The sequence below is a fragment of the Amblyraja radiata genome, chromosome 13 (assembly GCF_010909765.2).
Source record: "Amblyraja radiata isolate CabotCenter1 chromosome 13, sAmbRad1.1.pri, whole genome shotgun sequence".
NCBI lineage: Eukaryota > Metazoa > Chordata > Chondrichthyes > Rajiformes > Rajidae > Amblyraja > Amblyraja radiata.
The window spans coordinates 27,407,612-27,433,732 of record NC_045968.1 but is presented as its reverse complement, the minus strand read 5'-3'; the positions used below and the strand labels follow the sequence as shown (position 1 = coordinate 27,433,732).

General features: G+C 43.0%; 1 protein-coding gene across 1 annotated transcript in view; it reads right to left on the bottom strand.

The window, feature by feature from the left end:
- The window catches only part of sned1 (sushi, nidogen and EGF like domains 1), a 99,113-nt gene that overhangs the window by 64,317 nt on the left and 8,675 nt on the right, over positions 1 to 26,121 (bottom strand). Inside the window, exons 2-4 of the mRNA XM_033031519.1 lie at positions 2,931 to 3,218; positions 1,602 to 1,742; positions 875 to 1,037 (exon numbers count right to left, since the gene is read on the bottom strand). Of these exons, the coding sequence (XP_032887410.1) occupies positions 875 to 1,037; positions 1,602 to 1,742; positions 2,931 to 3,218 (592 nt within the window). The remainder of the gene's footprint in view (positions 1 to 874; positions 1,038 to 1,601; positions 1,743 to 2,930; positions 3,219 to 26,121) is intronic.

Below are 26,121 nucleotides of genomic sequence, written 5' to 3'. Positions count from 1 at the left end.
CTGGAAAAATAATTTAGTTTTGCCTAATGTTGCCTTCAATGGCATTTGCTGATTGGTGGATGAGCAGGTGTGGAATTGTCCAGGGTCACTATCCAGAAGTATCTGTTCTGTGTGAGCATCAGTTGGGTAGCACAGTGATGCAGCTGGCAGAACAGCCGCCTCATAGCGCCAGACACCCAGGTTCGATCTAACATCAGGTGCTGTTTGCATGGAGTTTGCACATTCTCCATGTGACTGCATAGATTTCCTCAGGGTGTTCTGGTTTTGTCCCATATCCCAAAGATGTGTGGGTTTGTAGGTTAATTGGCTACTGTAAATTAACCCTAGTGCATAGGGAATGGATGAGAAGGTGAGATAACATAAAATTAATGTGAGTGGAAGATCGATGGTTGGCAAGGACTTGGTGGACCGAAGGATCTGGTTCCATGCTATATCTCTAAATTAAACAAACCTGCTCAAATATTCTTCACATTCCCTCACTGTGTTGGCAACCAAGGTCAGGTCTCATACAGTACATCTAGAATGGATGAATGCATAAAGGCATGTTCTCACCAAAAGTAATGAGACATATATTTGTTTTTGTGATGCTGATTAAGGTATAAATATTGGCCAGGAGAGTGATAACACCCCTGCTCTAAATTGTGCCAAATGATACCCATTCAAGAAGGGAAACTGGCACCATCTAATGTCTCATCTTAAAAACACATCATCAAACAATGCTGCCTTTCTCGATCGCATGTGCCAAGATTGAGACTTGAACCCACTACCTCCTAACGCAAAGATAAGAATGTTGAGGTTGAGTAAGGTTTGGAGACTATTGTCCTGTTATTGCCCTCCCAGTTAGTGGTGCCGGAGCTGTAAGCTGCCACTGTACCTGTATCATTGCAGCCACCGATCTCGACTTGGGCATCATGGATCCGGAATACCCAGCGGCCAGGAATTCCAACATTGGTTGTCGTCTCAACATCCACAATGTCATCCGTGCGTGAACCAGGAATATTGAAGTAGCGTTTTCCATCTCCAGCGTTAAAACCTGCCTGAGGGCACAGGACATATGTATATTCAGTGGAAGGGACCCAAATGCGATACGTACATGGGTATTCAAATGGAGGAACACACTGTTGTAATTCAGTCAAAATTCCCACTTGTACAGAATGGCATTCAAAGCAGGATGGATGGATTTTCAGATTGCTTATGGTACTGGGGGTTGCGTTTAAACTTGTTTTAATCCAGCTTTCAAAGACATTTTGTAGGAAATAGCAGCAAGAGGTTGTCCCTTCTTCCTTCAGTTAAGGCATGTTGAGGTCATTTAGATGCTCCATCCTTCCTCTCTTGCCCAGGAGCAGCTCATTGAACACAAGCCAAGCAATTGAGGCCGGCACCTCTGTGTGTTTCGGTGATGCATTGCAAGAGGAATTTACCCATTAGTCCTCCATGCAGCATGTGGCTTTCATTTTCACATGTGGTTAAATTTAGTGGCAGCCTGCCAACAACTCAGAGGTAATGGCAAATCACTGGTGAAGTCTATGGCGATTGAGTCACACTCACCAAGAACTAGTGACGTCGGTAGTAACATGCATGAGTAATCAGATTGGCTCTACCTGTGCGGCAATGCCTCCTAATCCAGCAAAATCCCCTCCACTGCTGGCATGCATTCCTGTTGTCCAGGTGATATTTTCATAGTTGAAGATAGTGAAAGAGAACTCTCCATCCATGACCAGGACAATCTGGAAAGTGTTGACCTGAAAAGCAGCAGAGACCCTAATGCCATCAAAATCATCAAGTGCAGTTTGTGCCCCAGTCCATTGTGTCCTTTTATCCCAAACCCACCTCCTCCACTACCCAACATCCTTCTTAACCACAACCTCCATCAACATCCTTCACTCACACAATGAAATTGCAGGATGCATATAATTAAATCCTTCATTAATCCAACTGCAGCACTATAGCCCAGCACCACGTTTGTATCACATGATAATACCAAAGTACAACAGAAGACTATTCTTATGTTGCATGAAGCTATTTCATTACAATACAACAAATCTACATAATTTGCCTGAAAAAATCTATCAAGATCAATATTGAAAACATCAGTTTTTTTTAATAAACATTCACAACCTTGAAGTTGCTAGTTGTGAACTTGCCAATCACACTTGTCCTTGAAGGGTGGCTTTCTTTGCCATGTCCGAGAGCAATTAAAGGAAGAGCCATGTTGCTGTAGATCTAGTGACATTGATTGGGTAAGGATGAAAGGTTGCCTTTCCTGAGGGAACCAGGAAAGCTTCTAATGGCCACATGGACTGAGGCTTGCAAATCCAATCCCTGTTAACTATCGCTCTTTGCTGAAATTATTAGTTATGCCCAAGGCCAGGCATTGTCCATTTTTGAACCATAACTTGGCCACTTGATATCCTTTCAGAAACCAGGTTTACAACTCAGCAGAGAAAGGAGCATCAGAGCTTCATAGAACCAGCAGTTTGGATGCTGTAGGAGGAGTAAATCAGAACCAGTGGAGGATGAAAATGAATCAAAACTTGGCTATTACAGGGAAAGTAGGGAAAGTGGTGTGATGAATATTGGCCATGCAACTGGAATGTGTACGGATTGATGGTAAAATGAACTGTGAACCAGTAGATTCAACGGTCCTGGTAAGGGTGGTGGAGCAAGCGTGGATGGTTAAGTGGTGATGGCATATGGATGCTTGGCACCACAGTGATCTTGGGGTCAGGAGTTGGGATCTAGTGGGGTGAGAGGTTAGTAAAATGCAGAGTTATTGGGGTCAGGAAGGAGTTATAAGAGAACAAAACATTAAATCAGGTTTTCCAACCAGGCTATTGGCCTGAAGCAGGCCATGTGGTTAACATATACTATAGTTAGTGAACAGAAAATTCAAAGACATATGGTAAAGAGCTTTGATAGATCAATCCTACCGGTGAAAATGTGCTTCCTCCAAAGAATGTTACTTTGTACCAAGTGGCCACGAATGCCCACTGGGTGGTGAATTCCTCAAGCTCTGGAAAGTATCTCCTAATGTCATTGGTGGCACTCTGAAGGATCATAGGGTCCTTGGTCTCCCTGTAGAAGACATCTCCAGCTCGACGGTTGTCCACATCTGCCCAGAAGGCCGCCACCACTCGACGGTCATTAGAGATTGGAAATGCCACTGGCGTGAATTGGGAAACTTCCTTCAGGAATGATATGATCCCATTATTATTCACCTGTTGGAAAAAAATATTTTCAGACGTAAGAATATAGGAACACCGTCTTAAATGTTTACCATTTACCAGCATCTACAGTTCCTTGTTTCTACAGTGAAACTCCAGGATTCTCTGCTCTGTGTGTGTGGGGGTGGTTAGTGAGTGTGATGCTGCATGCCTCCCCCCCCACTGCAACTGGGCGTTGGAGAAACAGACCCAACGGATCTGCACTTGGTCTAGTAACATCTAAAAGCAGAGTAGCTATCATCTTTAAATGCAGTACATCGACATTTAGTGTCTTTGGAGTTTGAACCATTAAGGTTTACACCCAGGAGCTTGGCACTATGGAAAGCACCATAGGATATTGTTAAAGTTTGGATTTTAACACAAAAGTGTGATATTGTTGTAGTGTTTGTACTTTATACAGTTAACTGAATCTGGTTGAGGACATCATGGAGGCTTCAATCATCAAATCTTTCTATCTGGCTGAGAACAAGGTACGTTTTGAAGTTAATAGGTTGGAAATGGTATTTTCATCATTGATTCCTATGATGATGTCAGTTACTCACTCAGGTTAGCTGCCGATGCTCACTGAACTGGGTTGAGTATTGAGAGTGGTGGAACAATAGTCATAGTTATACATAGATATAGGTCCTTAGACCTTTCATGTCCATGACAGCCCATCATCTATCTATACCGGACACGTGCCTGCATTCATTCCATATCCCTTTCTGCATTATTCATTCAAAGACAGTTAACTGTTCCTTATTAGCTATAAAGTCAGTCACAGAGACAGGGCTGCCAACATTGGGTGAGAGTTGAGAATGAGAAATTGTGAGGGAGAGTAGCGACCGAGGGGGGGAGGGTGCCCCCCTCCCACGGTTTGGAGCTTTCGCATTTTTCAGTTGATATTGTGCAATCTGGTGCATACTGTAGCGAGTCTTTTAACTTACACTTGAATGCAACATTTATGCTTTAAATTGGATTAGGTATGAATAAGGTTAGGCTAAATTACATTCCTAATTACATTCCACAGTAGAGCCAGGCTCTGATCAACAGGTGCAGCACATGAATGACTATTTCAGGCGAAAGGACAGGCGAAGATGGAGGCTCCCCGATCCTCATTGCCTCCTTGAAGGAGTTTCACTTCTTCCTTTCTACTGACTAAGCCAAACCCTTGATCCTGTCCCGCCAGCTTGTTTTCAAAATTTAGCAACTCAAAATGGGGATGTGTCTTCGACGCAGGTGTGTCTTCATTGCCGGGAAATATGGTAAGCTAAGAACAAGATGACACTGACAAAGAAACAACACAGTGCAAGCCAGACTTTCTGATACAATGACATCCTCATGAGCCATGACATTACATTGTCTTGGTCACCTTACTCCCAACACACGCTTCCTCTCTTTGTTGATATTTTGATTTGCTGAGCTAAAATTTAGTTAACAATCTCATTTGCCTCAATGCCGGATGCCACTGCTTTGACACATGTTGATCTTGATGGCAGGCTGATGGCTCCAGAATGAAATTGAAATAGATTGAAATGCTTTGGTAGATTTGTGTGCAACATGGTCAATCAAATTCATAAAGCAATCAACAAGACCAGCATTAAACTAATGCACATAATACAGTTTAAACTAATGCACAGGTTAAAGTGGTTCATGGGCAAATTAATCCAGGGAGTCTGCATAAAACAAATACTGAAAGACATAGAATAATAAAGGAGATGCTAAATTAATATGGGGAACATGGGTTAAATTAATTGTTTAAGAAGGAACTGCAGATGCTGGAAAATCGAAGGTACACAAAAATGCTGGAGAAACTCAGCGGGTGCAGCAGCATCTATGGAGCGAAGGAAATAGGCAACGTTTCGGCCCGAAACGTTGCCTATTTCCTTCGCTCCATAGATGCTGCTGCACTCGCTGAGTTTCTCCAGCATTTTTGTGTACCATGGGTTAAATTAATATGGGAGATACAGAGTTAAACTAATATAAAGGATGCAAATTAGAAGTTGTAGTCACAAAGTTAAATTCATACAACGGTTAATGGATCAAATTGATTCATAGACACAGAATGAAAGTCACACAGGAAACAACATATTTAAACTGATTAATACAGGAGCTGCACTTGCACTAATGCAAGGGGATAGAGTTAAACTAATAGAGGGTCACAGGGTTAAACTAATATAGAGGTCATATGGCCAAACTAATACACTGGATAAAGGGTTAAACTAGCAGAAGGAGTCACGGGGTGAAAGTAATATAAAGGATGAAACTTACACAGGGGGGCGCAAGGTTAAACTAATGCAGAGGCCACGGGTTTAAGCTAATAGGAAGAGACATTATGATTGGAGTTTTCCGGATAAGAAGTGCAATTATTCATGGAACAGCTGGATGCCAGGATAATGCTTGTGGTGAAGGGGAATGAGGGGATTGTGAACAGAGGACTAAAATAGACCTAATCTATCCCATGATTTAACAATGTTGCCAGAACATTTGTGGTTACTGTATTTTTGGGAATCAAATTAAAAAAGAGGAACTTTACTCCGAAGATGTGAAAGTTAAAGCTATCCCAGTTGATCAATGCAATTAGTATTTTTGTACCAGTACTTTAACAGTGTGATCACCTGTCTCCAAAGAACAACTAGTGTTGGGGCACAGCTGTGTCATAGTCATTTCTATGTATCATTTCATAAGGTCATAAGTTTATAAATGATAGGAGCCGAGTTAGGCCATTCAACCCATCAAGTCTATGCCATTCAATCATGGTTGATCTATCTCTCCCTCCTAACCTAATTCTCCTGCCTTCTCCCCCATAACCCCAAGGCCCAGAAGTTTAAGGAGCTATTTTTGACATGTTAACCCAGAGAGGGTGATTTGGTCAAGGTATCACGTCAATTTCATCTTCATTGAAAGTAGATGCAGAGTCAATGGGATTGTAGCCAAGAACAAGCACCATGTCAGATGCCCAAACTCCAACCCACCTTCAAACGACTGAGGCAGGCTGCCAGGTCATGCCTGGGTACTCTATAACTGATCAGATCCATTGCCAATACCAATCAAACTCCCTGCACTACAGAACAGATCTAATGTAATCACTGATATCATACAAGATGACCAGGCGCGATTTCCACAATACTATGAAGGATGCCAAAAAAGACTTCCAAAACAAGCTGGAGGCTACCAGGCAACTGTAGCATGGCCTTGACACCGTCGCAGATGACAAGCCAAAAATGGGGGTGATCTCTGGAAATGATGTTTCACCATCAGATGAGCTCAATGCTGTTTTCACCCATTTTGAACAGATAGAAAAAGCTTCACCTAAGTGTGTCCCTCCATCCCCCCTTGGCTCTGTTCCACCACATCTCGATAGCAGGTCTTCTTTTACGTGGAAACTTTCAAAAAAGCTGCCAGCCTGGATGGAGTCCATGTACGAGTTCGGAATTTGCGCTGCAGTCAACTGGCTACAGTCTTCACTGGCATTTTCGCTTCAACAGTCTTCTGTCCCCATCTGCTTCAAGGAATGCTCCATTATTTCACTCCCCAAGAAAAATAAACTGACCTTTCTCAATGGCTATGGCTCTGTGGCTCTAAACTTGACTGCAATGAAATGCTTTGCAAGATTGGTGATGACCCACATCTGTACCAGTCTTCTGGACAATCTGGCATCTCCTGCAATTTGCTGACAGGAAAAATAAGTCTACAAAGGACACTATCTCCCTTGCACTACATTCTTGGATCACCATGAAAATATGAACATCTATGTCAGATGCTATTCATGGACTATAGCTTCGCTAACAATGTCATAATACTGAATAAACTCACCTCTAAACCTCTGGACCTTGGCCTTGGGGTCTCCATCTGCAACTGACTTCAAGACTTCTTAGCCAGCAGACCACATTCAGTTAGAACTACTCATTACATTTCCTCTACCCTGAACTTAGCACTAGTGTCCCTCAGGGCTGTTTGTTCATCCCCTGTCTTTATTCCCTGAACATCTATTACTATATGTCCAACCATAGCACCAACTTGACCTTTAAATTCGGCACTACTACTACTGCCGGATTTACAATAATGCTAAGACAAAGTACAGGAAAGAGATTGAGAACCCTACACGGTGTCAGGAAAATAATGCCAGTTGTTGATCTAAGGAAGCAAGTGGTGAACAAATTTCTGCCTTCATTAATGGAGCTGTTGTAGAGACGGTCAACAGCATCAAATTCCAAGGCATCCCCATCACCAACAATCTAACCTCATTCCTGTATACTATATGTGGCAATTAAGAAAGTGCATTAGCACAATTACTTGCTTAGGCATCTGAGAGGATTTGGCATGTCCACAAAGCTTCTCTCAAACTTCCACAGACGTGCCATAGAATGTTTTCTGATGGGATGCATCCCTGATTGGCAAGTAAACTGTGTGCTCTCGACCACTTCCACTTGCAGAGAGTGGTGAACACAGCCCAGTCCATCACAGGCTTGTCACTTCCTTCCATACAGTCCATCCTCATGATGCTTTGCAACAGGAAGGTTGGAAGTATCGTCAAGAATGCTTGCCACCTTGGCCGTTCCCTTTTTTCTCTTCCACCTCCTGGAAGGAGATGCAAGAGCTCAAAAGTCTGACAACATCCTGACTTCAGGACAGCTTCTTCCCCCCTGCGATCGGACTCCAGAACCAATCAACACCTTTGCACCCCATTCCCAGAGGTGCTGCCACATACTCTTACTCTTAACTCCACCTCATTCAGTTATTCCGTTAATGTACTTTAATATTTTTTTGCACCACCAGATTTTGCACTATAATCTTGCATTCAATGGTTTGGATTCATCGGTGCATTTATTTATCGTTGTATTTATCATTACTGTATGTGTACCGTTTACTCTGTGAGCTTCATGTGAATAAAGAATTTCATTGCATTCCCAGTATGTATGACAACAAATGCATCTAATTTAATTTAATCCAACTGACGTTGATTTATGATTTACAAACCTCAAAATGAGTGAGAGCTTGATAAGGAAGAGTTGTTCTGTGAGCAGTAAATTATGAATCTCGGCAAAGGGTTAACTGAGTTTGATATTTTGTAATTCCTGCCTATTGCAGCCAAGAAAAGCTTCCCTTATAGATGTTAATTCCTTGCTTGTAAAAACACATCTTGAAAACACTTCAAGCATGTGCCGGAAGGAGAAAGGGGGATGGATTGGGTCCGAGCCAAAACGCACCAAGCACAGGAGGACATTGTGAATTTGAAGGGGTAGTGACAGTACCCTTTTTTTCATGGAAGGCAATTGCTCCCATTACTCCGTGGTAGTAAGCCATCCCACACCAAGTTTAGAAGTCCCACTCATCTTTACTCCTTGCTCATCCCAGAATTTCATCATTCACCCGAACCCCTGCTTCAATACAATACAGCCACTCAACTGGACACGCAACATAGAGAATAACGGAAGCATTGTGTGTCCCAGAGGTAATAATGGTTTTTGTATTAGCCCTAGCGGTGAGGACCACTCTGGTCTCTAAACCAGTTCTGCTGTTCCATTCCATGTACTTCTGCAGAGCTGACACCCTTGTGCAGTCCTGAGAGGATACTGCATTTGTTAGGGGTGTCATCTTTCAGATGAGACAATAAACTGAAGCCCCGATTATATCCTCAGGTGAAAATAAATAACTCAATGGCAATACTTAAACAAAAAAGCAGAGGGGTTCCCCTTTGTGTCATGGGCAATAATAATCAACTGACCAATCACACTGATAATACATTATATTGATGACTATTCATTGTTTTACTTCAGGATGCCATGTGCTAACTAAATGGAGAATACATTCAAAAAGCGCTTCAGTGGCTGCTAAACACGTTTGAAGCACAGCGAGTGAATGAAAGGTGCTATTAAAATGTAAGTGTCTTATACTTTTCAAAGTCATTGCCTTGTGTGGCTAGCAGCTCCCCGAGTCCAGCAAAGGGTGCATTCGGACACAGATGTAACAGAGCTCTGTGGCCTGGGCACTGAGGTAAACAGTAACTGAGTAAGTGCCCACAAGCTTGGCTAATATCATTTGAAATACAGTCAGTGGTTTAAGCCACTGGTTGGAGCAGTGTGAAGGAAAGGGATTAACTTTAGTTCCAATATATTGTATTGGTTTCACTCGGGGAACAGCTCTATATGGCTCTCACTGCAACACAGCTAATAATAAGGAAATAATCTTTTAACAAGTTACAAAACTGGGAATTGCAATTCTGAACCATTTAAAAACCGTACAAGCACTCGACGTAGAATCTAGATAATCAGCCAAGGAAGAAAGAATAGAAATATAAACTGACAGGGTTAGATAAAACAAGGTAGCAGGAGAGAGAGAGAGAAATAGAAAATGTAAACTTCAGCGTAAACCAGTCGGGCTGAATGGCCTGTTTCTGTGGTGTGGAATCAAAGCAATTTGATGCAGCACCTGTGTTTACTTAGCAATGTTTCCGCAGGATAAAGTCCCGCAGCCAAGTTTCTCACTGTATAACTCGGATCATTGGTATGTGCCTGACCGAGGCACTGACAGGCCTCGCTGTATAACCTGGAGAGCTGACAGGGTGATACATGGGCATCTCACAAGCTTTATGAAGATGTCAGCTGACAGCAACAATGTGAATTACTAACACTTGTCATACTGTGTAAATAGGAGCACAGACGGGTACTGTTGTGAAATAGGAAAGCAGGCTACCAATCTGAGCAGCGCAGACACGCACCACGCATATGCCTGGAAATTTGGTTGCATAATGCTTTTTTTCAGCATAATGCAATCAAATCAATTTTTCCAAGAGCACTTCAAGGACCATTTTGTTTTGCATCAATCGGAAAAGTCGATGGGCACCTTTAGCCATGAGTCATCCACGTGAGTGAAGGGCTTACTGCTTCGGGGAAGAAAGTGGTGATGTTGTTCTGTTGCCCTGCTTAGTTTTGGACCGTCACAGGAGACCATGGATCATGTTGTGCTGGTGGCACTCATTACTGGGCCTTCCTGGGACAATGTAGCCTAGATCCCATCGCACTTACACGGAGACCCGTAAAAATGTTCACCAAATCCAGTGCTCATATTAAAACTATCCACACGACCTCAAGCAGATTCCCAATCCCTGATCTGTATTCCCCTTAAAGGGCCTGTCCCACTTGGGCATCATTTGCGCGTCATGCAGATGGCGCGCAAAGATTTTGTACATCCCAAAATCCTTGGCCACCGCGCGCGACCGCACGTCACTGCCTACGTCACCACGCACCATCGTAACGTGTAAATTATGTCACGTAAATGATGTGCAAATGACACCCAAGTAGGACAGGCACTCAACTCTCCAATTTACAGCCTTTAGATGCCACTGGCCTCCAGTCCTACTCCTTCCGGCTTCTAACCATTTCTTTCACACCAACCACTCCATGATAATGCTACATCTTGACTTTACCTCACAGCATCCTGCTGTAGCTGCATTCCTTCTTGCTCCTCACCAGACACTGGTCTCCATGGCTTCACCACTTGGGCATTTCTGATAGGGTGAGGACCTAAATGGCAACCAACAGTTCCACCCCTGAGCGTGTGCTTGAATGTCTGAGCCCTCACTTAGTCAACAGGGCCTGGGACATAACAATATTCGCTCCAATATTCGCAGCATATCACCTCATGCAGTGCCCACTCCAGAAACTCACTGACTGAGCTCTCTGTCATCCAGTCCCTCTCCATGGGATTCAACCTCGCTTTCTAGACAGTTCTAATCACACATCTTAAGACTTTGGACTTTAAAGATACAGCATGGAAACAGGCCCGTCGGCCCACCAAGTCTGCGCTGATCAGCGTACACTAACCTACACACACTAGGGACAATTTTACAACTTACCAAACCCAATTAACCTACAAACCTGTTCATCTTCAGAGTGTGGGAGGAAACCAGAGAAAACTCACGTGATCACAGGTAGAACGTACAAACTCTGTACATACAGCACCTATAGTCAGGATAAAACCTCAGTCTCTGGTGCTGTAAGGCAGCTACTCTACCACTGCGCTCCCTGTGGAATTCAGCATGTTGATCCATCCCTCAGGTAACTAATTATCACCAAATTGTAGTTAGAAGCAGGGTGTTCAGATACTCTGTTTTGACAGAAAAGTACCTTACTACAAACATGAGCCGTCTGGGATAATCCACCTAAGTCAACCATTCTGTTTCTACCTTTACACCTTACAAACTTAACAGAAAATTACTTCATCAGAGTTCCTTTGTCGAAGTTCTTGTGACAAGTTCCCATTTGGTGCAACTGGGCTGGAAAAGGAAAGGGAGGTTTCTGGCAATCGCCGTGTCGGGATCAGTAGCCCCCTGTACAATCTCTCATGTCTCAGTTCAGGGAAGCAGCCTTGGGTAACTAATGCCCACCAGGCTGATGCAATGCCCCCCAAGGGAGGCAGGTGGAATCAATAGGGCAGGGAGGAAAATTCTTGCTGGGGGTCACAGACTCCAGCTAACCACACAAATGAAACTTGTAATGACCAGATTGTATTTGATGGGTAGAATTACTCCTTAATTTAGCGGCTGCGAACATGCTCTGAAGTTGCCTGCTCGCACAGAAGGGTTAGCTGGTTATCTCCTATGTGTGATCTCACAGCATGATAAACCACAGCAATGTTCGCCTTGATCTGACGGTAGAGATCTGCTGGTGCTAACTGCTCTGTCCCAGCACTGGCAAGCAGGAAATACAACTCTCCTCCGCTTCCCAACCACAAGAACCACACCAAAGGCAGAGCCGGAATGGGCAAATCCATCGACCCCTTGATGCACAAACAACTGCACATCTGTTCTGAGCAGATTGGACACGGGCTCTTGGCAGAAGATCTACTCCACAAGCTGCAACAGCTGGGAAACTGAACTATATGTCAAAGAACTGCTCATTAATGTTCTCTTTGTGAATTTTCGTGTGTTTTTTTTCCACTGGAGAAGCGTTTCTGTTTATATTTCACTGAAAGCGTAGCTCAGGAGAAATAAGCATCTTTCCATGTTGTTTTGTGAGCGAGAGAACAGACCACTGGCTTCTGCAGTTAGCCAAGTTTCAGCAGTGTATTATCTTGCTCCAAGACTGAACCTCACAATTTTCGCTTGAGATGGTGAAGTCACAAATCCAGAGTATTTTATTGTCGTATTCACAAGAATAGAACAATGAAATTGTTACTTGCTGTAACTTTTACAGGCACATTGATGCAACAACACAACAAATAAATATACAATAAATAATAATGCAATAAATTATCACTATACTAAGTAACCAGACCATAATTGCCAAAGTACATTGTGGCTAAGGTTATACAGTGTAGTTCAGGAGCCTAATAGTTGGTAGGATGAAGTTGGTCTTGAATCTAGAAGTAACGGTTCGCTGGCTCCTGCACCTTCTTTCCGATGGTAGTAGCGAAGGTGACAGCATGGCCAGGTTGGTGTGGAACTTTGAAGATACAAGCTGCCTTCTTGCAACAGTGCTTCCTGTAGATCCCTTTGATGGTGCGGAGGTCAAAACCAGCAATGGACCAAGCAAAGTCCACCACTTTCTGCAGCCAACTGTTTTGAGCGTTCAACTTATCAAAGCAGGTTGTGATGCAACCAGTCAGTATGCTCTCCACTGTATACAATATGATTGCAACCACCCCCTGGAGTTGCACTATAGAGCACATTACTTGACAAAATTGTAGAGACAGGTATGGTCACAGCTCTTATGGACACTGATACTGAGGTCTGGTCTAAGGACTCAATTGCTGATAAATAGAATTAGCATAGATAGGTATTTAATGGTTGCCAAGGAAATGGTGGGCCGAAGGACCCGTTTCCCTGCTGTATAAATCTGTGTGTCTAGATTACATATTGCATTCTGTGAAATTGCACATTAAAAAAACAGCTTTCTGTGCAAGAGGGATATCCTGTATAACAGCCAAAGCATAAGTTACAGAAGTAATGCATTGGGAAAAGCCTGAATAAACCCAGTTTGGAACAATATGTTTGATTTTTATCAATGTACTATGATGTAATGAACTTTCACTGAAGGCAAACAGGAGAACTGTTCATTAATATGATTATGATGCAATTTAAGGTGATTTTAAAGAAAGTGTAGAGGAATTTACAGCAAGGAAATCTTCACTGGAATTATGTGCTAATCCAACCAAATGATGTTCCAATACAGATGGCGGAATACATTGAATTCAAAGGATGTGAATATTGTATACCATAAAGATAAATGAAAATCATTGCAAAGAAATAAAGAAAAAAAGAAAACAGGTCCAAATAGAGATTCAGGAAAGGTTAATATTTTTATTTCCTAATTGTATTTTGTACTATTGTCTTGTCTTTTGCAGTCTTTAGGGCCTGTCCCACGAGCATGCGACTGCATGCGGCAAGCGCGACCAAACCAGAAACAGGGGCCGCGCGGAGGCCGAGTGATCCCCGTACAGGGCCTGCCCCACCAGCATGCGCCTGCATGCGGCAAGCGCGACCAAACCGGAAGTGGGGGCCGCGTGGAGGTCAAGTGATCCCGTATGAGTTGACGTGAAGTTTGAGTGAAGTTCGCGGGGAGTTTGCGCTAGGCATACGCCGTCAAGACGCTGCGTACGGCGTTGAGACGGTGCGTACGCCCGTTGAGGCGGTGCGTACGGCCTCCATGCAGCTGTGGGCCGGCAGGCCGTCGCTGCGCAGAATTTTTGAACAATGTCAGTTTTTCAGAGCCCCGCGCGATGTCGTGACCAGCTCCGCACAACTCCATACGGCTCCGGCGATCTAAGTGGGATCGGCCCTGCTAGGCCGTACGGCTCAAGCGACCACGTTAGGTCGCGCTTGCCGCATGCAGTCGCATGCTCATGGGACATGCCCTTTTTTCTATTCTCAGTCTTGCAGAATTTGTGTAATTTATGTATAATTTATGATTAATTTAGAATCTTGTATGTGTCTGAGTCTATGTGTCTGTGATGCTGCTGCAAGCAAAATTTGCATTGCACCTCTACCTCATTGTACCTATGCATATGACGATAAACCCGACTTGACAATTACTGATAATGGGAAGATCAGCGTCATTCAAATAGTGGGGAATAATTGGTTAATTGGAAATTAATTAAATGCATTTAGATCTCATAAACACGAAGCCTAGGGTGAGCAAAAATAAGCCTGGTTGGGGTAAGTGTTATTTATAAATGGTCTTGGGAAATGGTACTTTGTGATCTCCTGCATGTTAAATTAGCTCCCATTGTTCAGTAAATAGACAATGGCACCATTTGATATCACACCAGGTACACATTGTTATAAACCCAACCATATCTTACCTAAACAGGTAAATATATTGTCAGCATCTGATATTTGCTGTTCAATAGCTCACTGTGCTATATCATGGGAAAGTATGGTAGACTTTCATTGTCATTGTCAATAGGATTGTCATTTGGGAAAGCTTCTCAATACAAACGCAATGTAATCAATATTCCCAACAACTAGGAATGCACTCAAATATGCCGTTGTATCCATGGGTTGGGAATTCATTGCCAAAGGGAGGTTAAGAGTATGATATAGCTCCTTGCTCAACAGCAATAATTTGGGGGCAGAAATTCAGAGCACCGTAATAATAAATGTTTTATCAATAATTTCAAATAATAATAAATGTCTATCAAACTCTGAATATATACCTTATTTAATTATTTAATAGTTCAATAGTGACACAGATCTCACTGCACCATCCATTCAAAAGATTCAACATTTCCAATGAGACCACAGCTGAACTCTGAAAATTGGAAAGATGCTAACATCTTCAGAGCTATTTTGATAAGCTACTTCGTGAAGGACATAGCTTTACTAAGGAATAGTAAACCAGAGTAATTGCATCATTTGTACAGGGATTTCAGTGTCTCTGGAGCTCTGTGGAACTCATTGGTTTCTCAGCTTCTGGAGTAACATAGGTTTATATAGAAACAGGTCATTCAATCCAAACACTCCATACCAGTGTTTTATGCTTCACTTGAGCTTCCTCCCATCTTTACTCAGCTAACTCTCAGTAACCCTCTATACCCTCTATGTTCCTGTCGACTCTCCCCTTAAATGCATCAATACTGTTCACCTCAACTTCTCCTTAAGGAGGTGAGTTCCACATTCTTACCAATCTTTGGGTAAAGTTTCTTCTCAATTCCTTACCATGTTACTTGATGACAAACATATATTGACAACCTCAAGTTATGCTTTTCCTCAGCAGTGAAAACATGTTGTTTTCCCCCCATCGGTATTTCTTTTATCAAAGTGACACGGTAACATATATAACACGTATATCCATCTCCTCCTCGAATATATTTATTTCCACACCCACTGGAAGAAAACATTTATTTTGATCTCAATACTAAATTGCACACACCATGGTCCTGGAACTATCCAGTCATCAGCAATTTTTTCCCTATATCTGGCCTGTCTACTTGTTAGAATTTTATAGGTTTTTACTGAGAGCAAGACATCCATGCTCTTGTACTCAAATCCCCTTTCAATGAAGAGTGACACACCTTTCTAACTGCTTACTCCTCCTAAACTCTTGCTGTCAGTAAGGACACAGGTCTCACTGCACCATCCATTTTCCCAGTCTATCACCACTCTCACGTCAGGGATCCAATGTTAACATCTTCTCTCTCAAAAATAATGAAAATCATTGCTCCTTCCCAGCATTTTCATTCTACTGGAGACACAAGAAACTGCGACTGCTCAAATCCTAAGCAAAAATAAAATACTGGAGGAACTGAACAGGTCAGATAGCATCTATGGAGTGAAATAGACAGATAATGTTGCAGGTTTCAGACTGATGTGCAAATTTGAAGACTGAAGCCACTGGAGGTATAGCCCCTGTCACTTTCCATCCATATCCACCCTCCAGCTTTATATTTTCACTCCTCTTATTTTAGATTCAAAAACTATAGAACATAGTTTTGATGAGAGGTAAGAGATTTAAGAGGGACCACAGGGGCAACACTTTCATCAGAGGGTAGTTTGCATTTGGAATGAGCTACCTGAAAAAGTTATGGAAACAGATATAAATCCAACTTTTAACAGATGTTTGGACAGATATATGGAAAGGAAATGTTTAGAGGGGTATGGGTTAAATGCAGGCAAATGGGTCAAACCCAATTGTCAACTTGGTTGGCATGGATAAGGTCGACCGAATGCTAGTTTTTTTGCTGTACTGCTCTTTTATGATTCTGTGACTATCTGGATACAGGTTCCTAGGATTCAAGCACCATGAAAGTTAATTGCTAAGTTATGTCACAATTTTTTCCTAGCAGTTTTTGCTACCATCCATGTTAAATATACCCAGACACAAGTGCAGGATTCAACCTTGTGACACTGGAAGGATAGTGCGCAGAGGAATGGTTAGAAAATGTTAACTTACTAATCTCTGCACACCTCCCAATAAACAATCTGGAACAGACAATACCCATTGCGATAATGTACAGTACAGTTTTATTCACTCCTTATGTTTGTGTGTGTCTAGACATGTATAGTTTGTATGTAGCTGTCTGCATCTATCTGTGGGCGTCTTTATGTCAGTATATGTCTATATCTACCTGTTTGTATGTCAGTGCATGAGTAGGCATAGACTATGTGCATTTGTGTTTCTTAAATGATAACGTTTTTAATTTGGCGAATGAGGAAGGCTTAGAGTGGGATAATTCCTACCATGTTGCAAATGAGTGCTGACAATTGTCCTTTCCAATCTGCCCCTTCACCATTGCCAGAGTGAGGCCACACACAAACTGGAGGGGCAGCACCTTGTATTCCGCTTGTGTGGCACACACCCCAATATTGGGAACATTGAATTCTCCAATTTTAGGTAACAAACTAACCATAAACCTCCCCCAACTTCTGTCCCCCTCCCCCCCCCCTTTCCTGTGACCCCCTTAGACTCACACCTATTTCTCCCCTCTCCCCTCCGTTCCTTCCCCTGGCTTCACAATTTGCAACTCTTCTTTCCTTATCTCACAACTTCAGTCTTTTCATCAATGGCTTTTTCCAACCATCTGCCTATCAAAAATTCCCATCACCTGTAGCCACGTATCACTTACCAGGCTTTGACCTGCCCCGTCTCTTTTCCAGCTTTCTTCCCCATCCCCTCACCACAATCATTCTGAAGAATGGTCCCAACCCAAAACATCACCTATCCATGTTCTCCAGAAATGCTACCTAACCCACTGAGTTATTCAAGCACTTACTGTCTTTTTTTTTTGTAAGCCAACATCTGCAGTTCCTTGTTTCTACTATTTACTAACGCTTGCTTGTTCTCTACAACCCTGCACCATCACACTGCTCCAGAAGGCCGAGCAAAACTTTGTCCATTCCATCAGAAAGGAAGCACGCATTAAGCAAATTCTTTACATTTCACACTGATAAATGAGAGCATAAAGGAATGTTTAAAATTCATTATCTACCTGCCAGCACTTCAACTCTTCAGTGAGTGTTTTCATTGGAAAGCAGTCGTTGCCTTTGGCTTCAATCCAACAATCGGTGTCTCAGGGCTAATGTACCTCAGCACCTGGTTCATCCCAACCCATTCCACCGAACTGTTTGCAATTTGTCATTCTGTTTTAGTTTATTAATTGCCAGCTTCTGAAGTCGCAAGGATGTCCTGGCTAACAGGACCTCTACCAATCTTGAGGAGGGTACAATGGCTGCTTGCTGTGTGCAACATAAAGTGGATACCCTACCTTCAGGTAAACTGGTAGCCACTTGATGAATATTTGAAGCTCCAATTGTTTTATTAATATTTCCACCAGTTTGTGTTTTCCTTTTATCAAAGATGCTCACACACAGGGGCAGAATGGTGGTTGAATATAACTAGAGGTGTAGGAATTTAAATTCTGGGGGCATTCATTAAATGCATACAGTTCACAAAGTCCTGTTATCCGCTGACTTACGATCCGTGGATCGTGTACACGTGAGGTCAGCCATGCGTTACTGACAGCTGCAGTAAATATAGCGTGTTACACCACAGCCCACTCCAGTGGTTGTATTCAGTGAATCTTGGTGGCCATGAGATGGACTGCAATTGATATCTTACGCTGGCAGGTCGTGAAGTATCAACAGTCGCCGTGCAACGAGGATTGGGGTTGGGAACACTGGTGGTCAGGAATGTGGGAATGCTTCTGGCTAGAGCAAGAGTCCAGGCTGCTTGGATGCTTTGACCAGTGGAAACATGCATAGAAGTTATTATTTCCACAGAGGGTTTGACTCTGTGGAAATAAATGTTTGACTCAGAGTGAGTGATTGCAGCCTTATTGTCATTGCCTGCGGCCTTAGTAGCGTCAATGTGTTTTTTTAATCCACAGGAAGTCCATATCCCTATCCCCATATATCGATATCAGTAACAGTGACTTAGTGAACGTAAATGGGGATTTGCATGTGTCCAGAGTGTTTTTAATGATTGTTTGCTGCAGTAAAGTGATCCCTGCACGTGCTGGCCACCTCTCGGTGCACTCTCGGAACCAGCTGTTCTGTAGAAAGGGTTCAAACCTGGAACTGACTGCATTTCCCTGGCCTTTCACCAATGGCCCATCAGAGAGTTGAAAATAATAAGAGTTGGAAATCCCTTGGGAGACTTCGTAGTAAACAGCTCAAACCTAGATTCGCTCCAGCATCTGCTCAAGTGTGCTCAAGATAAATAACTTGTCAGAAGTGTAGATAAAAACGACCAACTGTAAAATAAGATTCCCACAGTGATATCAGCAATTATCCTTCAACCTGCACAGTAAGAATCAACAGCATGGTACAAGGCATCTTTCGTAAATGTACTCTAATAGCTTCAAAGAAAATGGCAACAAAAGCCAACAGACCTCACTTTGCCTTGTACGACACGCCAAATGTAACAAAACAAGGAAAGATTTTGATTGTTCACATTTTAATGCAGCCTAGCAATCTGTCACAGCCACTTCTATTTTGAAGGAAGTTTTGGATTGTTTTTACATTTCCTGCAATGTATGAGAAAAACCAAAACTTCCTTCAGCAAAAGTAGTCAAATAAAATCCTGCTAGTACCAACTTCAACAGAAATATATTCTGCTACACCCCATTCACCACTGGCCCCATTGTCCCTCCTCGCTGAATTTAACTAACCTATCTTCAAAGTGTTCATTTTTAATCTAATTGATAACAATAAAATCTCAAATAAATATTGATGATGATGGAAATACTCAGAAAATTAGGCAGCATCTGCGGATAGGAAAACTCTGTTTCTCACCATAGATTCAGCCTGACCTGTTGAGTGTTTTCAGCATTTTCTGTTTTTTGCTTAGAGTTCCAGGATAGTTTTCATTTACATCAACACCCTCTGCCATCTTCCTTTCCTCTGGTGCAGGAAAGTGCACTCTCGTTGTGGGTAAGCTAGGATGTACTGAGTTTTTTTGAGGTCTGGGTAAATTACAGGATTAAATCAGCAGTGCAATATTGGATGCATGCCAACTGTATGTGGTAGAATCCGTAATGTGATAGCCTGATCAAACATTAGTTGGACCTGAACGGGTCGACCTGTCACTGAAGGCTGCTATTTCTTCCACTTGATTCCAGGTAACCCTGCAGGCCAATGTGACATTGAAGCTAGGGTGAGCTAGGAGTGAGAGGCTTTCCAGTGATCTGAGCCAAGACGCTATGTGGTTTTAGCTGGTCGAACTCCAACAGTAACCCTGCACGCACTTGTCTTTAAAACCGTAACTTGCCGACTCACTGTTTTAAATAGCCTTCTGTTTCTATGGATGTCTGGCAATCAGAATTGGGACTTTGTGCAGCATTTTGATGTAAAGACACCTGTTGCTTAACCTTTAATTCCTCAAATACATAACTCAATTAGCACTGTCCTTACCCAAGCATAAAACATCATCAGTTTTATGGTACACAAAAATCTTGGAGAAACTCAGCGGGTGCAACAGCATCTATGGAGCGAAGGAAATAGGCAACGTTTCGGGCCGAAACCCTTCTTCAGACTGATGGGGGGTGGGAGGGGGGGGGGGGAGAAGAAAAGAAAAAGGAGGAGGAGCCTGAGGGCTGAGGGAGGGGAGGAGACAGCCCGAGGTTTTACGTGTTATCAGTTTTATGTTTGAGCAAGGACAGTGCTAATTGAGTTATGTATTTGAGGAATGAAAGGTTAAGCAACAGGTGTCTTTACATCAAAATGCTGCACAAAGTCCCAATTCCGATACTGGCAAAGTGGATACATTCTGATTTGTTGCACTTGTACTTTGATTGCTGGAAGCAGTTTGCCAAAGGTAGCAATGGCATTCTATGGGCATTGGCAGAAGTAACCAGTTCCAAAAAAAATTAGACATTTCATTAGCAAACCTCATTCTTCAAATGATATACCAGCAAATTGGAACACTATGGAAAACAGTAAGTTCCTGTTATTGTGTTGCTACTTTCGAATAAACTTCTGGCATCCAAGCCTACTATCAGTGGATCCAGGCTTACCAACATTTTCCAAGGCGGTAAATGTGGCTGTCAATAGTTGTTCTATATTTTGTGGGTGCGGATGCTCTGGTCCCATACTTGTGGTAATTTCACATCAGATTAGATTCACTGCAAGGTTTGAAGCCAGCTTCAAATGTATGTGTAGGAAGGACCTGCAGATGCTGGTTTAAACTGAAGATAGACACAAAAAACTGGAGTAACTCAGTGGGTCACACAGCATCGCTGGAGAAAAGGAGCAGGTGACATTGTGGGTCGAGACTTTTTTCAGACTCAGTCTGAAGAAGGATCTCAACCCACATCGTCAGCTATTCCTTTGTTTCAGATGCTATGTTCTACCTTCTGTAATTACTAATTTAATTTTACAGATGAGGATTTCCACCTATCTCAAAACCTACTGCTGAGGTTGTTCTAGTCGGTGGGGTAGGATGCATGGCTGGAATGGGCAGTGCATCTCCCCAGCCCTGCAGTGCTGCCTGCCGCAGTCTTGCTCCAAACCACAGCAAGTGCCGCAGACACTATATCAACTTAGGTTCCCCGAATTCCAGCTGCCAGCCAGGAACTGCAGCAGCCACCCGGCGGATTTTCAGGGAAACCGCGGCGAAGCTGCCAGTGTCCACTGGCATTACTCGATAACACGGAGAGAAAATCCCATACCTCCGGTGTGAGCATGCAGACGTCCAAAGGTGCCCGCAGATGTACACACTGGTTCTGCTGACTGCACTCTGATGCTGACTGCTCATAAAACAGTGTGTCATTATGGAATTTCCCCATCATTTATATAGAGGAACTGTTCCCACAAAGTGAATGCAAGGCAAGCAAGGTGACTTACTGACGACGGTAAATAATGCATCAAAAGGGACTTTGGCAAATTGATCTTCACAGGGCCATTCTTCCTGTGATTGGAACTGCAAAGGTTGGGATATGTCGACGAAAAGGCGATAGTTACTCTTTACCCAGTATGGATGGAATTGATGTACATCCTGAGGCCAACCAGAATGGGGTATGAATGGAAATGGAAATGGGAGTATCCTTCGAGATACTGCTGCTGCTGCGAGTGTTTGTAAGTAGGACAGCTATGACGGTGGGTGAATGAGTGAGAAAGCGAGATAACCATACAAGAGCCATCTCCATCCATCGTCAGAGATTAAACGTCCTCCTTGGACATTCAAAAACATTACTATTCTAGAAATGACCACCACCAACATCTTAGGATGTGGGATTATTTTGACATAGCTCTAAGCGCAGGTCAGAGATGACAATCCAGCAATAGGTTATTTACATCCTGACATTTCAAAGCCTTTCCATCACCTATAATACACAGGTGATGATCGTGATGGTATATTCTCCATTTACCTGGATGAGTGCAATTAAAATTAAAACACAAGGAGCTCAAATCCATGCAGAATATATCAATCCACTTGTTCATTACCTCACAATCCTAAACTACTGGGGAACTAGCCAATGCTATGAAATAAAAGTGACAAGACCTCCCAGAGCAACAGCCCCCACTGTCAAGCAGGCTGTATCCAAATTGGGTAACTTTGCTGACCTGGAAATATACCATTGCCACTTCATTGCCTTTTGATCTAACCAATACATTGAGGGAATGACCACCAGTTGACTGGCCGGCCAGCAAAAATGGAGACAGAAGCAATGGCAATAGCAATTTTTAAAGGGCAAATTTATTATGGGGAACAAGAAAATGGCAGACGAGTTGAACAGGTACTTTGGATCCATCATCACTGAGGAGGACACAAACAATCTCCCTGATGTGCTAATGGCCAGAGGATCTAGGGTGACAGAGGAACTGAAGGAAATTCACATTAGGCAGGAAATGGAGCTGGGTAGACTGATGGGACTGAAGGCTGATAAATCCCTAGGGCCTGATGGTCTACATCCCAGGGCACTTAAGGAAGTGGCTCTAGAAATCCTGGACGCATTGGTGATCATTTTCCAATGTTCTATAGATCCAGGAGCAGTCCCTGTGGATTGGAGGGTAGCTAATGTTATCCCACTTTATAAGAAAGGCAAGAGAGAGAAAACAGGGAATCATAGACCAGTTAGCCTGACATCGGTGGTGGGAAAGATGCTGGAGGCAATTATAAAAGATGAAATAACAGCACATTTGGATAGCAGTAGCAGGATCGGTCTGAGTCTGTATGGATTTACGAAGGGGAAATCATGCTTGACTAATCTTCTGGAATTTTTTGAGGTTGTAACTAGGACAATGAACAAGGGAGAGCCAGTGAATGTAGTGTACCTGGACTTTCAGAAAGCCTTTGATAAGGTCCCACATTGGAGATTAGTGTGCAAAATTAGAGCACATGGTATTGGTGTAGGGTGCTGACATGGATAGAAAATTGGTTGGCAGGCAGGAAACAAAGAGTGGGGATTAAAGGGCCTTTTTCAGAATGGCAGGCAGTGACTAGTGGGGTACCGCAAGGCTCAGTGCTGGGACTGCAGCTATTTACAATATATATTAATGATTTAGATGAAGGAATTAAAAGTAATATTAGCAAATTAGTAGATGACACAAAGCTGGGTGGCAGTGTGAACTGTGAGGAGGATGCTATGAGGATGCAGGGTGGCTTGGACAGGTTGGGTGAGTGGGCAGATGCATGGCAGATGCAGTTTGATATGGATAAATCTGGTTCAGAAGGTTAATTCCCGAGATGGCAGGACTGTCATATGTTGATAGAATTATCATGGACTTGTATACTCTGGAATTTAGAAGGATGAGAGGGTATCTTATTGAAACATGTGAGATTATTAAGGGTTTGGACACGCTAGAGGCAGGAAACCTGTTCCCGATGTTGTGGGAGTCCAGAACCAGGGGGCACAGTTTAAGAATAAGGGGTAAGCCATTTAGAACGGAGATGAGGAAATACTTTTTCACAGATAGAGTTGTGAGCCTGTGCAATTCTCTGCCTCAGAGGGCGGTGAAGGCCGGTTCTCTGGATGCTTTCAGGAGAGAGTTAGAGCTCTTAAAGATAGCGGAGTCAAGGGATATGGGGAGAAGGCAGGAACAGGGTACTGATTGTGGATGATCACCCATGATCACACTGAATGGCGGTGCTGGCTCGAAGGGCCAAATGGCCTACTCCTGCACCTATTGTCTACAAAACAAAATCAATAGATCAATAGCAAGCATCAAAACTCAAAGGTGGAGTTTTAACAATCATCAAAGAGGAGAAAGAGCTGCAGCGCACAGGCCTTGAACCTGGTGAGACGCAGGAGGAGCCCGACCAGGACTCACCCCACAGAGCCCAGTCCCTCCACGCACTAGAATCTCCCAACCCCTGCAGAGTAGTTATTAGGATGGCTGATCCATGGGCGGTTGCTGCTGGGATGCAAGTCGGGGCCTGATCAACCCCGACTGGGTCGCCTGCGTGAGGGTGTCTGATGTCGTGAGACCCGAAACACCAGATGACCCCAGATCACATCACCGAGGATGCGTCCCAGCACATCTAGAAGATGTATATTTTTCACATTCAGCTAAAGGAGACCACTTGACAACAATATATTGGCATTACATAGTGCCTTTAATATAATGATCTACCGAACTTCACAGGTGTACATATAGATGATGTTACTGAGAGGCAGTATATTAGTGTGAAATGTGTGGGGAAAGGATATATTTTAACAGATGTGAGAGGAGCAAGAATGCAAAATTAATGCAAACGATTTTCTTGCTGCAATCGAATAAATAGGAATACCATGTCCCCCGACAACCCCACAGTCTCACCACCCCCATGTCATCAACTGTCTCAATGAACTGAGAAGAGTGAGGATGTTTGCACGATCACGTAGGACATTATTCAGTTCCACCAGTTTTAGTGTCAGCTCCATGGACTGACTGCAGTGGGTGGAAGGGAAAGATATACTGTCCAGCACTCACTGAAGATGTCACCATGTTCAGAGCAACCTGCTCAGTAGCAAGTGAGAATAAATTTAATAAACATTTTCTGCAAAAGAGTGATGTTGAGAGCACTTTAATAGGGCCACTGCTTCATTCCATGGTTAAACAGATTGGAAGAAAAAACAGTTTAACTACTGTAATATAGATCCAAAAGGCATGGGGTTTTTTTTACACTATTAGGTGCCTGGAATGTGTTGCCTGGGGAGGTAGTAGAAGCAGAAATGATACCAACACTGAAGAATTATTTAGAGGGGCACATAAACAGGCAGGGATGGAAGGCTAGAGACGACGCATAGGCAGATGAGATTAGATTGCATTGGCATCATGATCAACACTGACATAGTGGGCTGAAAACCCTTTGATGTGCTGTACACTGTTCTCAAAAAGTTCTGGTCCAAAGGGGAGTGAATAACTGTTAGGGGTACATTTACCAGGGGGTAAAAGAGAAGCTTAGAAGTTGGTTCCATTAGACCCTGGATGGCAATGTTGCTGAGAGGGCAAGGACAGCATCTGATTGAGGACATCCATGACCAAGGCAGCCTGCAGTGGAAAACTGTTTAAGGAGGGGATGCAGGTGAATAATGAATAGAACATAAATTAGGTATCAATATGATATTATAATTAGCAGGATTAATGCTGTTCTCTGCAGCTATGAAAGAGATCCCCAACGTTTATATTAACTCGCTCTCCCAAGTAAAGGGATGTCTCAAGGCAATAGACAGTAGGTGCAGGAGTAGGCCATTCGGCCCTTCGAGCCAGCACCGCCATTCAATGTGATCATGGTGAGAAGTATTGAAGCTAAGAACCGGTGACCATTCAGCGCTTTGACCATGCTTCAACATTCAATGAGATCATGACTAATCGTCTATGTTAACATAATTCTCTTGCCCTAATTCCGTATTCATTTTCCTTTCAATATATAGAATCTATCAATCCGAGTTATGAATGCAGGCAGTGACTCTGATCTCTGCATATTTCTGGAGTAGGGAATTCCGGAGATTAACCACATTTTGAACGGTCTCCTCACTTCATTCCTAAATGGCCTACCCCTTATTTTGAGACTGTAATTCTCTGTTTTATACTCCTCAGCCAAGAAAAACATTCCCACCATAGCTAACCTGCCCAGATTTCTAAGAATCTTATATGCTTTCAATGAGGTTGCCTCTCGTTCGTCTAAACTCTGGGAGAACAGATAACTTACTCAATCTTGCTTTGTAAGATGAACCCACAATCAGAACAACCAGTGTGGTGCACCTTTGCTCGACTTACTCTGTGGTATCTATATCATTTAGAGTCATACAGCATAGAATCAGGCCATTTGGCCCAACTCGTCCATACTGACCAGGTTTAAGAACTGAACTAAGCTTATTTGCATGCCTCCTAATCCCATTTTCTAGGTAAAGAATCCATAATTTGCACAATACTACAAATGTACTATAATACTTTTCACCATGCCTGATATAATAGCAACAAAAAGAATTTGAAAAGCGAAGTTGCAAACCTTCGTTGAAACATGTTAGAGTAAGGAAATGGCAGGGCCAGGGA